Raw genomic sequence first — 23,202 nt, 5'->3', positions numbered from 1 at the left:
AAGAGAGAGAGAGAGAGAGAGAGAGAGAGAGAGAGAGAGAGAGAGAGAGAGAGAATAATTGCCAAACACATGGGAGACCCTAGGTTCAAGCCTCAACACCACAAAAAGGAAAACAAAACAAACAAAAATAAACAAACAAACCACAGATCAGTTGATTTCAGATCCACAGAAGGCGAGAGAATAAACCAGTGTTCCTCTGTGCCCTCTCAGGAACAATACCAAGTGCTGCCTCCTGAAGGAGGACAAGGCCTGGCTCTCTTGATAACAAGACAGGGCTTGCTTGTCTGCTCTCACCTGTAACACTTTCAGGCTTAATCCTATTACTGAGCCCTGCTTATCTGTCACTGAATTAGAGGAACCCTTTGCTCGGGAGCCCCAGGCAGCCACAGGCCTGGGCAGGCTCTTTGCCGCCCTCCTTCATGGTGGCAGGTCCCAGGGGCTCCCACTGCCTTGCTCCCCCCATACTCCCAAGGTAGCTGTCCCCACCTGTCTGGACTGCTGGCTTTCTCTCTTCTGCTGAGAGCAGTTCTGGGAAGCTGGTTTTCTTATGTCTATTTTTCCTATCCTAGAGAGCAATTACAGACCCTCTGCAGTTTCTGGTTTGGTTTGTGTGTGTGTGTGTGTAAACACACATGGGCGTGTGAATGTTCATACATGTGGGAGCATATTGATGTGTGGATGTCCATGTGGAAGCCAGAGGAAAACCAGTGTCATTTCTCAGGGGTCATGCATCTTAGTTTTTGAGATAAGATCTCTCAGTGGCCTAAAACATGGCTCACAAGAGAGGCCAGGGACCCGCACTGATCTGTTTGTCTTCAGCCTCCCAGCTCCGGGATTACAAGTGTCCACTGTCGTGACCAGCTCCCTGCCTCATGCACCTTACATGGGGACTGGGACCAAACTCAGGTCCTCAGGCTTGCAAGACAAGCACTATACCAAGGAACTGTCTCCTCGGACCCAGTTTACGACTTTAGTGCCAGCCTGGTGGTGGTGGTGCACACCTTTAATCCCAGCACTTGAGAGGCAGAGGCTAGCCTGGTCTACAGAGAGAATTCCAGGACAGCCAGGGCTACATGGAAAAACCCTGTCTTGAAAAAAAGCAAAAGGAAGAGGAGGAAGAGGAAGAGAAGTAGGAGGAGGAGGAGGAGGAGACGACTTTAGTGTCTGCTTTTTAAAATTGTTCTCTCTCTCTCTCTCTCTCTCTCTCTCTCTCTCTCTCTCTGTCTTAGAGACAAGTGTCTTACACTGTATCCCAAGCTGGCTTGGAACTTATCAATATAGCACATGATGGTCTCAAATTCATAGCAATCCTCCTACCTCAGCCTCCCAAGGGGTTACAAGCATGAGCCATAAGATTTAAAAGAAAAACAGGGAAGATATATAAAAGGTTGGAAACCTTAAAGGGCTGGACCATGGTCTGCAACACCTGACTGTTGTTGAAATAACTAGCAATGTTCCTTACCCCAATACCAGGGCTCCCCAAACCTTCTCCTTCCTACTGATCTTTGCTACCTTGTCATGAGCTCCCCAAAATGCTCACCTTCTCAAACATAAACTTAGCAACTAGGAAAATGTTAGGAAGGTAGGTGACTGTCTTAGTTAGGGTTTTACTGCTACGAACAGACACCATAACCAAGACAACTCTTATAAAAGACATTTCATTGGGACTGGCTTACTGGTTCTGAGGTTCCACCCACTATCATTATGGCGGGACCATGACAGCATCCAGGCAGGCATGGTGCTGGAGGAACTGAGAACTCTACATTTTGTTCTGAAAGCTTTTAGGAGAAGATTGGCTTCCATGTGGCTGGGAGAAGGATCTTAAAGCCCACTCCTGCAGTGACACACTTCCTGCAACAAGGCCACACCTCCTAATAGTGCCACTCCCTGGGCCAAGCGTTTCAAACCACCACAGTTACAGAACTAATTTCAAGTTGTTCATTTGATCCCTGAGCACTTCAGGTTAATTCCATTTTTCACTAACCCTCCCTCCTACACGGGGCTTCTTCCCCAATGGTTCCAACAGAGTCTTGGAGATTTCTCTCCCTTTCTTTAAAAGTTGGGTTTCTTTATTTTTTGCATAGGCTACTTTTCTGCATAATTAAATACTCAAATGTTGAGAAACTGCTCAATTAAACTCCCCTCTGTTCATCTCCTATGTTCCCCTTTACAAGGCCAGCCAAGGTTATCTGTGATTTTATAATCTTCTAAAGATATTGTGTGTAATCACAATGTCCACAATAAATATAAGTGCAAATGTACACAGAAAATACAAGCATTGTCCATGGGAACACACATGCAGACACCACACACGTCAACACAAAAACATAGGGTTAGATATTGTTCCTCTCTCTTTAAAAATATTTTCGTTTCTTCTTTGACAAATTCATAATGCATATAATTTATTTTGATCATATCTGCCCCCTACTATCCTGACCCCTCCTACACCTTCTGAATATCTTCTTCCCACCAAGTCCTCCTCCTGCCTTCATGGCTTTTAAATTTTCATTATTGTAACTCTGAGTTTAACTAGCGTTTATTGGAACAAGGGCAACTTACCAGTGGCCACAGCACTGAAGAAAAATGACTCCTGTTCCTCCAGCAGTCATGTCAACGATCCTTAGCTAGAGCTGGGACTGCATGAACCCACCCCAAGTCATGATGGACAGCTGAGTGGCCCCTTCTTGTGTGGGTCTTGTACAGCTAACCACAGCTGCTTCAAGTTCAGCGTTTCTACAGTGGAGTCAATGGAATTCGCTTACGTCCTGGGCAGCTCCCTAGATCATCATGGCTGAATCTACTTCTACTCTTGTCCAGATTTCTGGCTCTTACATCCAGACCTCCTTTGAGTGGCTCACTTGGAGACCCACAAGTCCTTCAAACCTGCTGTGTCTGCCAGGTTCTGGCTTTAGTTGGTGCTTTCCCACTTTAGCCTACAAGCCATCAGAAGGCAAGAACGGTGTCTTATCCCGCTGTTTCCCCAGTAATGCCTGCCACATATTTGTTGAATCGGTGCTATCTATCCCAGTGGCTCCTTCTTCTTCTTCTTCTTCTTCTTCTTCTTCTTCTTCTTCTTCTTCTTCTTCTTCTTCTTCTTCTTCTTCTTCTTCTTCTTCTTCTTCTTCTTCTTCNCTTCTTCTTCTTCTTCTTCTTCTTCTTCTTCTTCTTCTTCTTCTTCTTCTTCTTCTTCTTCTTCTTCTTCTTCTTCTTCTTCTTCTTCTTCCTTTAAAGATTTATTTATTATTATATATAAGTACACCGTTGCTGACTTCAGACACACCAGAAAAGGGTGTTAGATCTCATTATGGGTGGTTTCGAGCCACCATGTGGTTGCTGGGATTTGAAAACTCAGGACCTCTGGAAGAGGAGTCAGTGCTCTTAACCACTGAGCCATCTCGCCAGCCCGGCTCCTTCTTTTATTATAGGACAGTGGATGCTGCTGATAGGTTGGATGCCAGAAAAGTAGGTGAGAGGACCCAGAATCCGCCGAAGTGGAGGGATTCATGAAACAGTAGTGCCCTAGAAAAGTGTTAAGCTGGAAACCACCTGAATAAATAAGTTGATAGACAGACAGACCTGCGCGATTTTCATCCTGTAGTTGATTTTTAAAAAATCATGCTATGTGCAGCTACTTGGAAATGATCAGTTATAGGAACAACACCATTGGATACACCCATGGATCAATTAAGAGCATTAGGCAAAGCACTTAGTGAGTATGGCAAATAAGGAGATACAGTCCTGAGGATAGATAGCATGTAAGGTGTGCCAGTCGCTCTTCCAGAAAGCAAACGACCACTGATGTAAGTACCTGGACTCAAACATTCCTTAGTTCACTTAATCTTTCCAGCACTTCTATAATGTGGGAAAGAAAAGGGAAGGGCAGAGCCGAGCACAGGCATGTGCCTACAGTCCCAAGTGCTTGGGAAGCTGAAGCAGGAGGATCATTTGAGTTCACTTCTCTGAGGCCAATAGAATGAGATTCCATGTCGGAGAGGTGAAGGTGGGACATGGCAAATCTTTACTTTGTAGGAGACCTCACCACTTCCTTCAGGGTTTAGGAATATGTCCCTTATTTTTATATCATGCCTCCTAGTTCAGGTTATTACACTGTGTCTAAGTGTGGATTACTATTTGACCAAGATGATTTAAGCACTGGCTGGTGGCTGTCAGCGGGGAGGAAGGCTCACTGAGTGACTTCTCGGTCCTCCTGTGGCAGGATTTATGAGAAGCAATGGCTGATATATTTCTGCCTGGGATTTTGTAAGGAAGACCCCTGCCCTGGGGAAACACAAATAGTGTATTAGGGGGAAATCACCAGCTTCCAGCATGGCTTTGTGCTTGGTTTTCCTGAGGCAAAATTGTGAGCTGCAGAGGAAGATGAAGCAATGTAGCTAGGGTTTTGAAACTGTAACCCAAGACTTCAAGTTTCTGCCACTCAGCCATCCAAGTAGGTGAAATAAGGCAGATACCTTGCAAAACACACACAGGCCATACATATGGGCCAAGGGCTGACTCCTGCTTCAAAACACCCACAGCTTCGCACACGGGATTCTAGCAGGTTTTTAACAAAGCCCCATATTACCAAATGCTGCACACACACAGAAATACATAAATATACATACATATACACATACATAAAATACATAATATATGCATACACAAATACACATATACAAACATAAACACATAAATTCTCACAATTCAGATGTATATGCAATATACACATATACAAATCCACATGCATACACACATATGCATACATTTATACATAAATACACACATATACACATACATTAACATAATACATACATATATATACACACAAATATACATTCACACATATACACACATAAATGTATACACACATATTCATATACATACACATGCATGCACATACACAGATGCATATACATATACCCCCTCCACTACCTACATTCTTATATAGTTTAAATACTATGAGAGGTGTGATTAAAACCTATCATCATGGATACACACACGACTAATAACATATAATTCACAAGTAAAATCCTTTCCTGGTAGATCCTAAGTAGGTGCTACTTTGTGCCAAATGTTTTGGTTTAAATAGCCATTTGGCATCTGTCTAAATGTTTGGTGACAGAGAAGCAGGAAGGCTCCTCTTAGTTGGAAATGCCGAGGTCATTTGTTGTATCTAGAATGCCGACCTAGGAGGCTGTGAGACAGGGCAAACACTCAGCTCCCGGAGCAGTAAAGGAGAAATGCTGGCTCTAGATAGGGTTCCCAGGCCTTTTCCTTTCAGGAATCAACACCGCCAGCCAAAGTTGATGGTAGTGTACTCAGTACACTGGGCTTCAGTATAGGAGGGTGGAGTGAAGCACAGCAGTACCAGGGAGTCAGTGCAGGGAATGTACACAGATACACAAGGTATATACAAGCAGATACATAGTATATATAAAACAGATAACATATATACAAACAGATACATAATATATATATATATATAACAGAAATGGATACACAGTGACACAGAGGCCATAAGGGAAAAGAAAACACATGGCTTGCACTTCACTTTTACTTCATTTTGAGACAGAGTTTCTAGCCTAGGCAGACCTTGAACTCCTGTAGTCAAGGTTGACATTGAACTGATTCTTCTCTCTCTCCATCACCTGAGTGCTGAGATTACAGACGCAGCCACCATGCTCAGCTGATGTGGTGCTGAGGATTGGATGTGGGGCTTTATGAATGCTAGGCAAGCACTGAGCCACAGCCCCACCCACTTCAGAAGGCAAACAAAGAGGAAAGGAAACTGGGGGTAGGTGGGGATAGTCTGAGCATTCCCACGACTGCTTGGAGCCCCTGGCCTCTCTACCTTCGGTCTGTAGGACTGGTCTCTCTGCCAGTTCCTCCATTGTTGGCCTCTCAGCAGCTGTCCCTCACACCTGCTGTGTGGTCCCAGGTGTGATTTAGGTTTGTTTGTTTGTTTGTTTGTTTGTTTAACTACTGTGGCTAGTTACAGTAGTCATTATCTGAAATGCCAGGGAGCAGAGGTATTTGAATTGGAAACATTTGTGTATGGGTGATGAGACACCTTAGGGATGAGCCCTGAGTCTACAGAGGAAATTCATTGACGTTTTGTGTACACCACATACACCTATCCTGAAGGTGAATGTCTGGGTTATTTTCCATGCACTTGACATCTTTCTGTGACCTGTGTGTGTTAGGAGGTCAGGTGTGGATTTTTTTTCCCCTGGTGTCACTCGGAAAATGTGATGTTTAGGTTTAGTTGTCAACTTGACACAATCTGAAATCACCTGGAAAAAAAAGAGTCCCAGCGGGAGAAGGCCTGCAGACATGTCTATGGGGAGTCTGTCTTGATCACCTTAATTGATGTGGGAAGACCCAGCCTGAAGAAAGCAATGGGTGGCACTAGTTTGGGGTTCTAGCCTATACAAATGGAGAGAGGTGCTGAGCACCAGCAAGCATGCATGCATCCATTTTCTCTCCGATAATTCAGATATAACTACATGCTTCTAGTTTCTGCCTTGACTTTACCGCAACGATGGATTGTAACTCAGGATTGTGAGCCAAATAAGCCACTCCTCCCTTAAGGTGATTGATGTCAGGGTATCCTATACAGCCCACAGAAATGACAGGAGAACACAGAGCATTTCAGATTTGGGCTTCTCAGATTAGGGATGTGCCATGCATACTACCATGACTGGCAGCTACTGGAGGGGGCTCACTTTGAGCTAAGAACTAACTGCTTCACCTCCTCCCAACCCTGTGTCAGTCCTATTAACTGTCTCCATTTTTCCAGATGAGAAAATAGTCCCCAGAAAGCTTAAATGCCCTGGGTTAAATTTCCAAGCTACTAAAGTCATGATGCTGGGCATTGAGCCTAGGTTATCTGAGCCCAACCCTGTGTTCTTAGACAGAAAAGTAAACAAGAAGGATGGTGTGTATCGGAGAAGAGTATAAACACATAGTAGGTGCTTGTGATAGCTAGTGTTGGTGTCAACTTAACAAGATCTCGAATCAGCTGGGAGTTGGGCTTTGAGGTCTCACAGTGCTTAGGCACCAGTGTGGAGTAAGACTCTCCTCCTGGCTGCCTGTGGAAAACAGCCCCTCCTGTCTGTCTTCAGATCAAGATGTAGAACTCTCAGCTTCTTCTCCAGCACCATGTCTGCCTGCATGCTGCCATGCTTCCTGTCCCAATGATAATGGACTGAACCTCTGAAACTGTAAGCCAGTCCCAACTAAATGTTGTCCTTTTTGCGAGTTGCCTTGGTCATGGTATCCCTCCACAGCCATAAACCTCTAAGACAAACGCTATGAGCCCTGCCAAGATGGACTGCTCTCTAGACCTGAGAGCCAAACCAATTCTTTCTTCCTTAAATTGCCTATGCCAGGGTAGTTCATCACAACAGTGAAAGAAACCAACATGATCCTTATTCATATCTTACATTTATGTGCTAACACAAACACGGTAAGGTAAAGGCCATGATTCCCATTTTATAGATGGAAAAAATGAGGCTCAGAGAGACTATCTCACCCACAGTCATGTCATTTAGCAAAAGATCCCAATTTCATCTCTATGCATAGCCACATTATTTCTGCTTCTCTCCAAATGACATCTCCAGATGTTTCTTTGGTGGAATTAGATTATTTAAAATCGCTCCGGTGGAAATGTGTAGTTTTGCATAGCCAAACTAAATAGATATTATAAAACAATCAGGGAGAGTTTGCTGGAATTTAAAAGCAGTCATTGATGACTGTCAGCAGAAAACCAGTTTAGATTCTCTTTTGTAACTTCTTTCGTCTTAGGGAATCTTATTTCCCGAAGTTCAAAGAAAAGGATGAGAGGGTAAACAAGAATTATTGGCTTAAAATTCTCAAATGGAATGGCTTACCTTTGGTATTCTACCTCATGTTAGGTTAATCACAGCCATGGCCTCCAGGGAAGGAGAAAAGGAAGCAATCACACTTTCATTAGGTGACTAGAGGACCCTGTAGAGTCAGACCCAGCCTGGAATGTGTGTGTGCATGTACGTGCATTTGTAGGTGAAAGCCAGATAACCTCCGGTGTGGCTCCTTGGATATAATCCACCTTGTTTTTTGAGAAAGGGTCTCTTACAGGCCAAGGACTTAGCAATTAGGCCAGGCTGGCTAGTTAGGGAGCCTTAGGCATCCCCTCATCCTTGCCTATCCAGTACAAGGACTGCAAACACATATCACCACTCCTGGCTCCTCACAACGCCCTCTCAGCCCTGCAGGTTCTAGGTATTGAACTGAGGGATGGCTTTATTCTTAAAAGGCAAGTCCTTTACCAACAAATTATCTCTCTAACGTCCGCCGCCCAGCTTAGAATATACTTTAACAATGACAACATTTTATACACAGGAAGACAGAAGCTCTAAAAGACTGACTGTTAGAGTTGAAATGGGACCCTAGCTTCTTCTACTCTTTCTACCACACCGTCCGGAATTATTTTAGTGTATATTTTCTCTCCTCCTATTTGATTTAGCAAGGCATGAGAATGCTTAAAGAAACATTAAAAAAAAAAAAAAAAGTCAGGACACTAAGAGTAAAATGATCCTGGAAAGAGGTGAAGAAAGTAATTGCCTTCTGGAGGCTGGAATTAGCAGTGGGTCTTATCCAAGGCAATTAGAGAGAATCAGTGGGTAATTAAAGGCTCAACAGCTTGCTGAAATCCCCAGCCCAGACACGACCTGGGAAGCAAGAACTAACTTCCAAGGAAAAGTCCAATGGAGATAAAGCTGTGTGCATTTTATACTCAACCTGGTGGGAAGGAAAATAAAAGGTCAGCTGAGGGGTGTGTGTGTGTGTGTGTGTGTGTGTGTGTGTGTGTGTAACCACGCGCACGCACACACAGTCAAGCTGGAGAGCCGAGCTGGTTAAGAGCACTGACTGCTCTTCCAGAGGACCAAGGTTGGAGTCCCAGCTCCACACAGCAGTAAACAATCACCTGCCACTCCAGTTCCAGGGGATCTAACACCCTCTTCTGGCTTCTGTGGACACGGGTAATGTGGGACGCCAACATACATGCAGGCAAAACACATGAACATGCTCAAATGAATCCTCTCTCCCCATCCCACTGTGTGTGTGTATCTATGTCATCTGTGGTCCTATGAGTCTAATTCCAGGAAGTCTGATACTCACATACTGGATTTTTGTACCATCTCAAGAGACTTGTTTTCTTGAGCTTTTAGACTTGTAAGCCCTTACTTGTATATATATAAAGTGAGTAGAATTTACCACAGAGCCTTTCCCTGGTCTCAAGCACTGTAAGCACTGTAGGCTTAGGCTTCCCTTTCTCTGCGTCCTGGGGTCTGCTAACACATGCTCTTCCTGCCCCATTCCTCTCTACAAAGTCACCAAAGCCTCCCCGCAGGGAGACAGACCCTCCTTCTTTAGAGGCCAGCTGTCAAGATGTGGGAGGAAAAAGTGGTGTGTGTGTGTGTGTGTGTGTGTGTGTGTGTGTGTGTGTGTGTGTGATTGATACCAGACTGGGAAACCTTTGAAGTTTAAAGACGAGGGCATTGTGGCACTGTGATGTTTGTGCTTCTCACTTGCTCTGTATGGGATGGGATCCTGCCATGATGAATAGTGGTGAGGATTTCTTCTTCTGAATGAACATTTCCCAGAAAATCTTGGAGAACTCAAAGCGTCCCCAACCAGATATAAGCTTGATTCCCATCTTCTAACAGATGTTAGCAGTCAGCTACATCCCAGGCAGCCCCTGGGGATCTTCTGTAGAAGAGAGAATACAAGAGAAAGCTGGCTTCCAATGTCTTCAGTGCTGTTAAGCCGGAATCAGGCAAGCTCACAGTTCCACGTGTAAATTAGAAGTGGGTGCCCTGGGGACATTTTTCTTTAGATGGAGCCTCATCTCACTTGCTCAGAGGAGACAGGCAGAAGAGAAGCTGGTCCCCGCCGGCTGCAGCTGGGAGCCTAGCACAGGCCCACGGGGTATCTGTTCTGCTCTTTCCTAGTGTGTCTCTGCTTTCTTCTTCCCCAGACCTTTCTGTTTAACACTTTACCTTCTCCAGCTACCACGCATCCCTCTCGCTCAGGACAGGCACAAGCCCCAGATTACTGTAGTCTCTGGCTGGGTGACAGAGGCATGCCACTTTATCTGTGCAGTTAGCACTGGCTGCTCCCCAAACCCATTGCTCTTCCCCCACAAACCTGCTGAAAAGATCCTAGAATTTCCCATCAAAGCCCTCCTTGGAATCACTTGGGATGCGGTCACATGTGTGCAATGTTCCCCCTCCTTATGAAGGATAAAGTCCTCAGTGCCTGCTCCCTCCTCTATCTAGGCTCCCTCAGCATCTTGTCACTATTACATACAGGATGGGGGAGTGGGAGTGGGGGATGCGGGGGCAGACACAGGGACTTGGTTTGCTCAGGCTGACCTTGAACTTGCTAAGTAGCCAAGGATAACCTTGAAGTTCTGATCCTCCTGCCTCACCTCCCAGTATGGGGTTTATAGGTATGAGCTGCTATGACCAGGTTGTAAGGTGCTGGGGATTGAACCCAGGACTTCATGCGTGCTAGGTGGTGGATTTTCCTTTCCCAGGACCATAGCCTGTAGTGAGGGCAAGCTGCCACACTGTAGGAGAGGGGCCCTGAGCTATACCACATTGCAGCCTTAACAGCTAAGCTTGTCCAGTAGGCCAGCATATCACAGGCATGAGTCAAAATCCACAGCAAAGTTCAGGGGATGGGGGTGGGGTCAGTTAATTATACTCCATGTTCTTTATCAAAACTACCAGATGTATGTAGTAATTATAATTAGTGTACTTACAAAACCAAGCAAGTAGATATAATAATCATGTGTTTAGTAATTGCTAATTGTCCTCTGTCACTAATTCATTTGGTCTTCCCTGTTAGCCCTAATTAGCACAATCTCTTCATGCTCATTGCATTCATTCATTAATTCATTCATTCATTCATCTATTCATTCACTCATCTATTCATTCATTCATTCATCTACTCATTCATTCATTCATTTACCTATGCTTTTGAGGCAACATCTTGCAGTTGGCTCTGGCTGTCCTGGAACTTGTGCCGATACTTCTCATGCCTCAATCTCCCCAATTTTGGGATTACAGGGTACATCAGCACACCTAACCACTTTATTTTTCCTTTGGTATTTCGAGAGAGGGTTTCTGGCTGTCCTGGAACTTACTCTGTAGACCAAGCTAGCCTTGGACTCACAGAGATCCACCTGCCTCTGCCTCCTGGTGCTGGAATTAAAGGCGTGTACCACCACTGCTCGGCACCTAACCACTTTTTAATGGCTTCATTAGTGGTGGGGGCACAGGGTCTCACCTAGCCCAGGCTGGCCTTGACCTTGCTATGTAGCCAAGGATAACCTTGAAGTTCTGATCCTCCTGCCTCACCTCCCAGTACTGGGTTTATAGGTATGAACTGCCATGACCAGGTTGTGTGGGGCTGGGGATTGAGCCCAGGGCTTCATGTGTGTTAGGTAAGTACCCCAGCTGCTGAGTTACACCTCCAGCCCTCTACTTTTAAGTCTTTTTTTAAAAAAAATAATTTATTCAATTTTATGTTATGTGCATTGGTGTGAGGGTGTCAGATCCCCTGGAACTGGAGTTACTAACAATTGTGAGCCTCCATGTGGGTGCTACAAATTGAACCCAAGGCCTCTGGAGGAGTAGCCAGTGCTCTTAACCATTGAGCCATTTTTCCAGCCCCCACTTTTGAATTCTAAAGAATACGTGAAGAAAGCTCTGCCAGTGTTTAATAGATGGTTAATGTCCAAAGCTATCGATTTTTTTCAAGCTGGAGAAACATTCAATTGCATTGATTATTTCTAAGCATACATTGGCACCAACCCTTATTATCTTCATATTCTTTCCGTCCCTCCCTCTCTCCCTCCTCTCTCCCTCCCTTCTTCCCCTCCCTTCTCTCTATCTCTGTCTCTTTGGTATTTTGAGTTCCCCAGGCTCCCGAGTGCTAGAATCGAGTGGGCCACAGCATCCTGCTCAAATTCTGGTGGCAACCAGGTAGAAGGTCTCACAATGGCCTATGTGATGAGATTCACACTGTCTGCTGTCGGTGTTGTGTTTCTACTTTGGTTGTTGCAATCAGCAGATTCATGGGCAACTTTACTGCTTAGGTCCAAGCTTCACAGCCTGTAGTGCATACCTACAAGGAGCTTCCCCCAGTGCAGGAGAACTGGCTTTCAGCACACAGGCAGGTCTATTTTAAGAAGCTCATCTCTCTCTCTCTCTCTCTCTCTCTCTCTCTCTCTCTCTCTCTCTCTCTCTCTCTCCTCCCTCCCTCCCTCTCCTTCCCTCCATCCCTCTTCTTCTCTCTCTCCCTCTCCCTCTCTAATATAACACTTGAAAATACATTTCAGCAGAAACTAACATGTTCTCAATCAGAACTGTGGAAAAGATTTACTCCCAAGTGGGTGCAGATTAGCCCACCAATTGATATCCATTCTCTATTAATTTTCCTGGAGTGTGTTCTCAGTTTTTCCTCTCCATTCTTATTATATAGCATGTACTTATTACATAGCATGTACTTTTAATTTCACCCATATCCTTCTTACTTTGCTCTAAAACCTCTCATAATGTGATAAAAGGGAACACCTGTGGTCCAAATCACAATTTCGAAAACTCTGCTACAAATTAACTGTGCTCCCCAGTCAGTTACTGACATTACTTTGCTGCTGATTACCTGATTTTTAACTGGAGACAGAAAAAAAAATTTAACTCAGTGTTTTAGAGTCAGTTTATCCATTTATTTGTTCATTTCTTTCTGAGGCTAGGTTGGCTTTGAGCTTGCTTTATAGCCACAGATGACCTGGCCCTTCTAATCCTCCTGCCTCTATCTCCCAAGGGCTGAGATTACAGGCAGGTGCCACTGAGAGGTTTCTGCTGTGCTGGGGATGGAAGCCAGGACTGTGTGCGGGCAGTTGCTGCAGCAACGGAGCAGCACCCCTAGCCCCAGAGACCAAGGTTTAAACAACCACTTGATGATTCTGATTTAGCCAACAAATTCAATTTCACAAATAGGATTAGGGATCAGGGCAATTTCCTGATTGCGGGAGGAGTGTTTTGTAAGCAGACTTACCAATGACTGCGCTTTCCTGAGCCTGGCTCTGTCTTGAAGCTTATTTTTCTTATCTCGCAACTGGCGCTTGAAGTCTGGGGTCACTTCATTTCTTTTTCTTCTTCTGCAAAATTGCAAAGTGATGGGATCATTATAACGGATCATTTTGAGCCTTTAGCAATCCACATAGTTATTTTTTTTCATTTTGTTGACTCTTGTTGGTGTAGTGATTCAAAGACTGCCTGCACACCACTGGAAATGAATCAAATGTCAATCTATAGAGAGTTTGTCTAACTAATCCTGGCATAGTAACACTACAGAGAGCTAGGAGCTGTAAAAAGGAAGGCAGAATGTTTCTATAGACAATGCAGAGTGAGCCTCAAGATACAATGACACAGAAAAAAAGAAAACCAGGTCAAGAAAGGCAAACATATTACACGCTGCTGTTAGTCTCAGGAGACATCTAAAAACATGTCTGCTACTTGCAGATACTTTTTTAAACATTGTTTTTATTTTATGTGTATGAACGGTTTGCCTACATGTTTGTATATGCAGTGCTCATAGGAGCCAGAAGAAGGCGTCAGATTCCCCTGGAACCAGAGTTACAGGCCATTTTGAGCTGCTATGGAAGAGCCTGGAAACTGAATGCAGGTCCTCTGCAAGAACAATAGTCCCTGTACTTTCTATTTGTTAAATTTAATTACTACTTTGGTTTTTACTTTTTAGTTATTATTGATTTGTTTGTTTGTTTGTTTCTGAGGCAGGGTCTTACTATATAACCCTTGCTGGCTGTTTCTGAAGCTTGCCATGCGCAGACCAGGCAGCCCTAAAACTCCTGCTGACCACCCTGTCTCTGCCTCCTAAGCTTTGGGCTCACAGTCCAGGACCGGCTCTTTGAACTTTCTAAAACGGAAGAATGATACAAAAATTTGAAAAATCAGTATCTGCAGGTAGGATTCTCACGTGAATACATCAGAAAAAATCTGGAGTCTTAGGGGCAAAGCTCCCCCAAACATAGCCTTATTTTGTACACTTGACGTTCGAACCATCTAAAATGTTCTCCAGAGCATAAGCTAAGATGAAAAAACAAAAAGCAATGTTAATCAAGTCTGCTCTGGACCACAAAGTTGGTGGCACTGTCACACACAAAGCAGGTTTTTCTTTTGCTTTTAACACCATTGTTTACCGGAATATTCTTTCTTTTTTTGTTTATTTGTTTGTGGGGGTATTTAATAGGCAGGATATATTTTATATAGTCCTGGCTGACCTGGAACTCACTCTGTTGACAGGCTGACTTCAAACTCACAGAGATCCACCTGGCTTTGCCTCGCTCTGCCTCTGAGTATTGGGATTAAAGATGTGCACCACCATGCCCAGACTATCTGAATATTCTTAGTAGGGTATCTCCCAAAGATAAAAGTACAGCCAGGAAATTGGAAACTATTTCAATAATCATGTGTATTAGCATTAACCTTGTTTACTATCATACATGTCTATCATATATGCCAAGAGAAGGTAGAGGCCATCAATCCTCAGCCCACAGGGAAGTCCAGCCTGCTGCCAAATTTTGTTCCTAAAGTTGTATCAGAAAACAGTGATTTGTGTGTCTTGTTTAGGCCATCTTTCAGACCATGTTATCAGAGCTGAGTGGTTATACCACAGAGCATATGTCCTGCAAAGTCTAAAATATCTCCCGTCCGGCCCCTTATAGAATAAGTTTGCCTGAAATAGTGGATCTAGGTAATGTGCTTCCATGGTTACCGACGATACAGAAAGAACCAGGAATGGAGGTGCATGTCTCTGTTCCTATATTCTAGATCCTTTCGTTCTGATGATCAGTGTGGCTGGGGACAGAGGACAGGGGACGCGAGAAGATGCTCAGTGGTAGGGCACTCCTCAGAGTCCAGAGTGTGAGAAGCATGGCAAACGGCAAATTCCTACAACTAACTGCAAGAAGGGGGTGGGGGACGAGAAGGAGGGGGAAGAGCAGGTGGTGGGGGGTAGGGGTTGTAAGGTGATGGTTGAGATGGGGCCCCGAGACACTATAGAAGAGATGGAGGCTGAACAGAAGGCTAACTTACAGTTCAGAACAAGAATGGACGTGTGTGGGGAGCTGCAGTTGGGACGTAAAGTGAATTTAAAAAATGAATTAAGGAAAAGAAAAAAAAAAAGAATGGACAAGCGAGTCAAACACAACATGTATTTGGCACCTTATCTGGAACCTGATTAAACGAAGCGTTCATAAAGAAGTTATGTGTGACATCCATGTGACAGTTGAAGAACCCTGAACACGGATGATCCTTAGTTGTATTAAGGAGTTATTCGGGCTGGCGAGATGGCTCAGCGGGTAAGAGCACTGACTGCTCTTCCAAAGGTCCGGAGTTCAAACCCCAGCAACCACATGGTGGCTCACAACCATCCGTAGTGAGATCTGATGCCCTCTTCTGGTGCGTCTGAGTACAGCTACAGTGTACTTAGACATAGCAATTAAATAAATCTTTAGGCCAGAGTGTGCAAGGCTGACCAGAGCGAGCAGAGGTCCTGAATTCAATTCCCAGCAATCACATGAAGGCTTACAATCATCTGTACAGCTACAGTGCACTCATATACACAAAATAAATAAATACATCTAAAAAAGGAGTTACTCATTCAGTTAGCTGAAGATGGTATCTGCTTATGATTTTTATAAAGGGTCCTGTACATTTTAAGAATACAGGTTAAAGTATATGATGTGAAATAAGTCATATATGAAATACTATGATGTTATTTATTTTAAAAATAATTTAGAAGCCTGCTAGTGGTGGCATACGCTTTTAATCCCAGCACTCAGGAGGCAGAGAAAGGTGGCTCTCTATGAGTTCATAGCCAGCCTGGTCTACGCGTGAATTCCAGGACAGCCAGGGCTACACAGAGAAACTTTGTCTTGAAAACAAACAAACAAACAAACAAACAAAAACAAATTAACAACAATAATAATAATTTAGGGGATCCAGACATAGTGACGAATGCTTATGGTCTCAGCATTGGGAAGATTGAGGCAAGAGGATTGGGAATTTGAAGCTAGTTTGGACTACTTCCAAATTTTCAATCCTGTCTTAATCATCATCATCAGCAGCAGATAGGGGCGGGATAGAATAGGTAAGGAATAAATGACTCTGGACTGTAGTTACTCGTTAAGAACTATTAACAGTTGATGATAGCCACAAAGGGTTAACTTTGCTATTTCATTCTCTCTCTTTTTCTCTCTCTCATCTATTTGAATATAAAGAATGTGTCTGCCCAAATATTACTAGCCACTTCATTTTCCTGATGTCTCCCAAGTTTTATTTGAGGTATTTCAAGGAGAAGAGCTAGAGAACTAGGGTGGGGATCCCAGCCTTGAGTAGATATTGGCAGCACTTGGCTGTTCTTGGCTTCACTGCACCCTGCACATATACACAGTTGGGTTCCATGGTGGAGGTGGCTGTTTGCTTAACTGCAGAAATGACGCACTCCCCCTTAACACGTCAACACTCAGCTCCTAAGATGAAGACACTTGTCTGCCCAGTCACATAGAACCATATGTCTTAGGAAATAAACATTGTTTAATATCATTTAATACACAATCCATATTCGAATCCCTGCAGTTGTTCTAAGAATGCCTTTTGTTGTTTCTTTTTCCCTTCCCTCTTTCCCTCCTTCCCTCCATCCCTTCCTCCCTCCTTCTCTCCCTTCTTCTTTTCTCTCTCTCTTCTGTCCATTCCACTAGGAACTCTCTAGATTCAAGCTACATTTGGTTATAGATCCTAGAACTTTCCCTCACCTCCTCTTTTCCTCAGTACACAGATTTTTTTTTGAAGCCAGCTTCTATAACATTCCAAGTAACTTAACACAGGCTAGCTTCCCTTTGCTGTTTCCTTACAGTGTCTCTTATTTATTTCTTTGTTACTTATACGTTTACAAAAATAGAATGTTCCGCCAAACATGATTAGCTTTGAGTCAGACTTTGGGCAAGATGTTTGTATTTCAAAGTCTTATATTCTAACAGCATAGTTGATGATCAGGTTTTCTGGCTATCAGTGATGGTAACATCGATCACTTAACTAAGGTGGTGACTGCTGGTTCTCTCAACTGTGTTGATACTTTTTTTTTTTTTTTTTTTTTTTTTGTCTTTTATTATGTATGTCTTACATTTAAGTTTCGTCATCCTGAGAACTTCTAAGTTCCAAATTTCCAGCAGGGCCTGGTACCCTACACCTGGAACTCCAGCACTTGGGAGGCTGAAACAGGAGAATTGTGTTGAGTTTGAGGCCAGCCCGCCCTACATGGTGAGTTCTAGAACAGACTAATCAGGCTAAGAGACTTTGTCTCAGAAAACGAAACAACAAAACAAGCAAAAATCAACGAACGAAAGCAAGATCTTGCTAATTTTTAACTTCTGCCTTCCTCTCTGTCTCTCATACCCCAGTCTGTCCTTCTGTTTCTGGTGTGCACACATTGCTTTGTGTGCCCCAGGAAGAGCTACCTACACACTATGGACCCTGATTGCCAAGCCTCATCCCTATTCACTCTTTCAAATGCAGGACAGGAAGGTAACTTCCAGACCATGTTTAATCCTGAAACTACATTACATTGGCTTTGTCTGTCTGCCTTTGCCACACCATCCAGCTTGGCCACATGCAGGGAAAATGAACAGCCACCAAATTACAATTTGATGGAGTGTGTCAATATAGAGGAATTTCAAAGATACAGGAAAGCCAGACATGGAAGCACACATTTATAATTCCAGGGCCCAGCGTTCTGAGGCAGGAGGAGCACAGATTCAAGACAAGCCTGGGCTACAAAAGGAGGCTCTGTCTCCACAAACAAAGCAGCCTCCAAAAGGCAGAAAAGTTTAGAGATTAACAGCACAGTGAGGAGCCACACTGTCTCCATTTCATTTTGACAACTGATAGTATATTACTACATATATCTTAACTTTCTACTTCATTATACTACACTTTTTGGTCTGTGTTTTTTTGTTTTGGGAACAAGATATCTCTATGTAGCCCAGGCTGGCCTTGAAATGTGCTATCCTCCTGCCTCAGCCTCCTCGGGGCTAAGATTACAGGTATGTATCACCGTTATTTCAACTATCGTTTTCCTTTTGAGACAGGGTCCCATTACCAAGCTCAGGCCGCCTTGAACTTGGTCTGACCTTTTTACAAGTCTGTCCCGACTTACCTCAGTTTCCCTGGCCATGAGTCCAACAGAAAAATCGGTAGCTGTCTTACTACCTTATGCTCTACATGGGGTGGGGGGATCAAAATCAGTCCCTCTCTCCTTTTGTTTGCTGACTCACTGGTAAAAAAAAAAAAAAAAAAGATCCACTTGATGCTGCCTTGTAATTAATATTAAAATATTGAATGACAGCTGGGGCTGGAGAGGCAGCTTATAATTAAGAGCTCTTCCTGCTTTTTAAAAAGGACCTGTCCTTGTTCAGTTCCCAGTATCCATACTGGTCAGCACACAACCACATGTAACTCCAGTTCAAAGGCCAGACAGCCACCCTCCTCTCTCAATATATACACACACACACACACAAAATAAATAAATTTTACATATATATATATATATATATATATATATATATATATATATATAAAAATATATAACACACACACACACACACACACACACACACACACCTCTGATGATCTGAATTTGATTCCTTGAACCCAGAGTGGAAGCAGAGAAGTGACTCCTAGAAGTTGTCCTCTGACATCCACACACGTGTGCCGCGGCACGCACGCACAGTAGCCACAGTATTTAAAAGACTAAGGTGCTTGCACTGCTGAGTCATTACAGCTGTAAGAACCAGACAGATGAGGATGAAAAGGGCAAACTTGTTAAGGACGGTCAGCCCACATCCACCTATGGAAAAGCTTCTGTAGTTCACAGTGAGTTCTAGACTTCCCTCGCCCCTCATCTACTCAAGTGTCAATAAACGATTCTGCAGAACAAATAGGCTGAGAGGGGCATGGAGCGTCTCACCCTAGCCTGAAGAGCTCAGGGTCACAGTTGTCTAGGTAATTAAAGCGGATGATGTCCGTGGGATGCTTATCCGACGATCGCCATGGTGGAAGCTCTTTCTCCCCGGGGTTATTCTTCTTTCTTAAAGAGGAGGAGGACCGAAAAGCTAAGGAAGGGGACTGCTTCTCCTCTGGAGAATTGCCAGGAATTGGCTGAACATCGGCAGTTGTGAATCCATCCTTTGGAGGTGTCTAGGGGAAGAAAATGAATTACTTCTTCTCTCAGCATACCAGACTAGCAACAGCAATAGACAAGGAACACAAGAATCTTCACCACCTTTCCAGTCATCCTCATCCTCACTCTGGCAATGCTGTTAACAGTGATGAGGACTACAGCCACTGTCGCAGGAGCGCTTGGATGTGCATATTTTCTTATTCATTGTATTTTCTTATTCTATCTCCATCGTGATTTATTTATTCTTTACTTATACTCGGTCACGTGTTACCCAGGCTCACCTCAAACTCCCTGTATAGCCCAATATAACCTTGGACTCCTGCCTCTACCTCCTGAATGCTAGGATTACAGGCCTATAACACGAGACCTGGTTTGTCTAGTGCTGAGGACTGAGTTTAGGGCTTTGTGACTGACAGGCAAACGCTCTGCTGGCTGAGCTGTATCACCAACCTTGCTTTGGTTTCGAAAGACAGTTCTCAGTCTGTGACCCAGGATGGCCTAGAACCAGGTAACTAGGCTGGCTTTGCGTTCACTGCAGTCCTTCCCCAGACTCAGAAGTGCTGGGATTACAAGTGTGAGCACCACTCCCACCCATCACAGTAAAGAGAGCTCATCACTGCTCCATTTTACAGAGGTAGAAACTGAAGCCAGAAGAAATGACTTAAACTGACCCATAAGAACATACATAGAATTTGGATTTGAATCTAAAATTCAAATCCTAGGTCCTACCCTTAATAGCCTAACACATTCAAGTCGCACAGGGGTGGACTGTGGTTATGGCAATTATCCAAAGCCAAGCAACTCCCTGAGAATAATTCTATTTCACTTCCAAAATTAGAAGTCTTTTGTATGCTCAGTTCATAAAGTGTTTTCAGTGTGGGTTTCGCCTAAGGGAAGTGGTACTGGTATGTTGGGAAGCCATTAAGAGCTCAATTTTTGTTCATTAAGAGATTAGGGGAGCTTTGCTTGGTAAATTGGCTTGCTTCAAATGTGAGTTTTTAAAAAAAAAAAAAATCAAGAATTTCCCCAGCTGGGACTGTGGTGTAGCTCTGAGGTAGGATCTTTGCTAGGGTCTTATATTCCAAGCCCAGCATCATCAACAAAAATAAAAAGGAAGGAAGGAAAGAAGGGAGGAAAGGAGGGTAGGAGAGAGGGAGGGGAGAGGAGCAACCCTCCTAGTTCCTCAAGCATAACAAGGGAGCTATGCGCTGTTTGAGACACTCCTTGTTTGTCGAATTCATTTCTACTCCAAGATTATCCTTAGCAGTGTTTCAAATGCAGTGTTTATTTGGGTATGTCATGGCTACGAGACTGAGTTCTGTGGAACCCTTGGTTAGGATGTTTGTACTCTTATCACCAAGCACATAACAATGTTTGATAAATACTCACTTCATGAATGGCTATGGCTATATCAAGTTTGCTGTCTGCTGCTCTGATAAACTCTATGACCAAAGGCAACTGGGGGAGGAAGAGTTTATTTCATCTTCCAGGTTATAGTCCATCATGGAGGACATTCAGGGAAAGAACTTGAACCGGAAACTATGGAGGAATGCTGCTCGCTAGCTTGCTTCCAGGATCATGCTCAGTTACCTTTCTTACATAGCTCAGGACCACCCTGCCTAGGGTTAGTACTGCCCACAGTGGACTGGGCCCTCCTATATCGATTCATAATCCAGACAATGCCTCACCGATATGGCAACAGACCAGTCACAGGTATGTCAAGTTGACAATCAAGGTTACCCATCACTGTAGCCCAGTAGTCAACTAAGAAATTTAATATTTGTAGAATTCTGTATGTTTTACGGGTCTCATCTAGAACGGACATTCATTTCTATTAGCTTATTTAGAAAGAAATCCTTGTGCTTTTGCTGGAAGAGTTCTACTTTTAATCCTTGTAATGATTGAGATTGTCAATTTGACAGGACCTACAATTACTTAAGAAACAAACCTCTTGGCAAATCTGTGAGGAAGTTTCTAGACTTGGAAGACCCATCTGAACTGGGGCAGCAGCGTTCTGTGCACTGAGGTTCCAGACAGAATGAAAAGGAGACAAGGAACTAAGCACCAGCTTTCATTCTCAGCTTCTTGGCTGAGGGCACGACGTGACCAGCCATCGCATGACCCTTCAGCCACGACTTCCCCCACTATGGATTGTTTGTGCCCTTGTACCAGGAGCCAGAATAAACCTTTCTCTCTCTGAGTTGCTTTTGCCAGGTATTCTGTCACAGCAATGAAGAAAGCAACTTGATACAACACTGTTGGAAATCATGATCATTAAAAAAAAACAAAACAAAAAAAAAAAAAAAAAAACCAAGGGAAGTATTTAAGTATCGGTGATTGTAACATATGGGAAAATCAGTAATTCTGAAAGGTACAAAATGCTTGGCCCGCTAACTGGCAATAATGAAATTCACAACAATGAAGTATGCAAGTTTTGCCATTACCATTTGAATTCTTTTCTGCTGGGGCTGGGGTTAAACCCTGGGCCGGATGCATGCCAGGAAAAAGCTTAGTCTACCTACTGCTGAGTTATATTTCCACCCTGAATGAAGTCTTTCAGGAATTCTGTCATCATGTATGGATGCTGAATTTTGTTAGATGACTCACTTGTATATCTGTATTAAAATGATCTTGTGTCTCTTCTTTGATTCTGTGACTGTTCATATCAAATAATTGTGTGTGTGTGTGTACTTGTGATTGTGCATACATACATGTGCACATGCATATATGCATACGTGTGTGAATGTTATAGTGGAGGACAGAGTTAACCTTTGGGCTCAGGGTCTCTCACTGGGACCTGGTCCTCTCCCATGTGTCTCAGTTAGCTGTCCAGTGAGCCCAAGGGTTCCTCCTCTATCCACCTCCACAGTACTGGGATTGCAATTTTATTTCACTGCTTCTTGTCTTTTTTATATAGGTGCTGAAGATTGAAACTCAGGCCATGGTGCTTGCATGAGGTCTTAGTGTAGAACATCCATAACAGCTAATAAATAAATTAACAGCTAAGCATAGCGGCACATAGCCATAGTAACAGCACCACTAATGCTGAGGCAGGAGGCTCTTGGGATCAAAACCAGTCTAGGCTACACAAGAACACATTGTCTCAATCACTGAACGAATTAACCCACTGACTGACCAACCAGCACACTTCAGCTCATCTTATAGAATCATAGCAAATATGAATGTGTCAATTCTAATGGGCCATAACTGAATATAATGCAGAATTACCATGCCAGAGCTGTATGGTGTCTGAGAGAGAGACAAATAAATCAGGGGTGGAGATAGAAAGTGAAGCACCCCAAGTTCTCACGTCTAAAGGTATCTGTGATTGGAGGGCATCAGGTGAGAACTCTTGGTAACATGACTATCCTGAGGGGTCTGTTCTGAAACCTCGGAAGAGAAGCCTGAAACCACAGGCTATGTCCCTTGACCTTTCCTACATTTCAAACTGGATCATGAACTCACAGTGCTAGAATGTGCTTCAGATGCCTGTTTCTAAGTGTGCTGCTCTGTGTCTCAAACTTGCCTTGGGCTTGGTGACGTGAAGTTCTCTCACCATCTGAATGTAGTGCTTTTTCCAGACGCCCTGCTCAAAGGGCGTTGGGGAGAAGCTGATGTACCAGTTGAAGCGCAGGCACTTGAGCATCCAGAGCTGGTCCAACTCAGCCAAGCTCTTCCAGTACCAGCTCACCTGGGAAGACAAAGGGAAGACAAAGCAGCCTACTCAGTTCCCAAGCTCATTTCCCCTCCTGCCTGAGCTGCTTTGGGGGAGCCCAGATAATGTTTGTCATCTGTCGCTTTCCTTGAAGGCTCAGCTCCGTAACTTAACACTTCTGACCCTCCTGTGGTGTGCTGGAATTACAGGTACGCCCCACCAAACCTGTGTTACAG

At 43.8% G+C, this 23,202-nt stretch overlaps 1 protein-coding gene across 2 annotated transcripts in view; it reads right to left on the bottom strand.

Moving 5' to 3' along the window:
- Fbxo16 (F-box protein 16) overlaps window positions 1-23,202 on the bottom strand; it is a 50,964-nt gene that overhangs the window by 4,822 nt on the left and 22,940 nt on the right. For both annotated transcript variants that reach the window (XM_021203836.2, XM_029541718.1), the window contains exons 5-7: window positions 22,838-23,002; window positions 19,099-19,328; window positions 13,108-13,210 (exon numbers count right to left, since the gene is read on the bottom strand). In XM_021203836.2, the coding sequence (XP_021059495.1) occupies window positions 13,108-13,210; window positions 19,099-19,328; window positions 22,838-23,002 (498 nt within the window). The remainder of the gene's footprint in view (window positions 1-13,107; window positions 13,211-19,098; window positions 19,329-22,837; window positions 23,003-23,202) is intronic.

Source organism: Mus pahari, chromosome 8, assembly GCF_900095145.1.
Source record: "Mus pahari chromosome 8, PAHARI_EIJ_v1.1, whole genome shotgun sequence".
Taxonomy (NCBI): Eukaryota; Metazoa; Chordata; class Mammalia; order Rodentia; family Muridae; genus Mus; species Mus pahari.
This window is presented reverse-complemented; position numbering and strand designations above follow the sequence as displayed.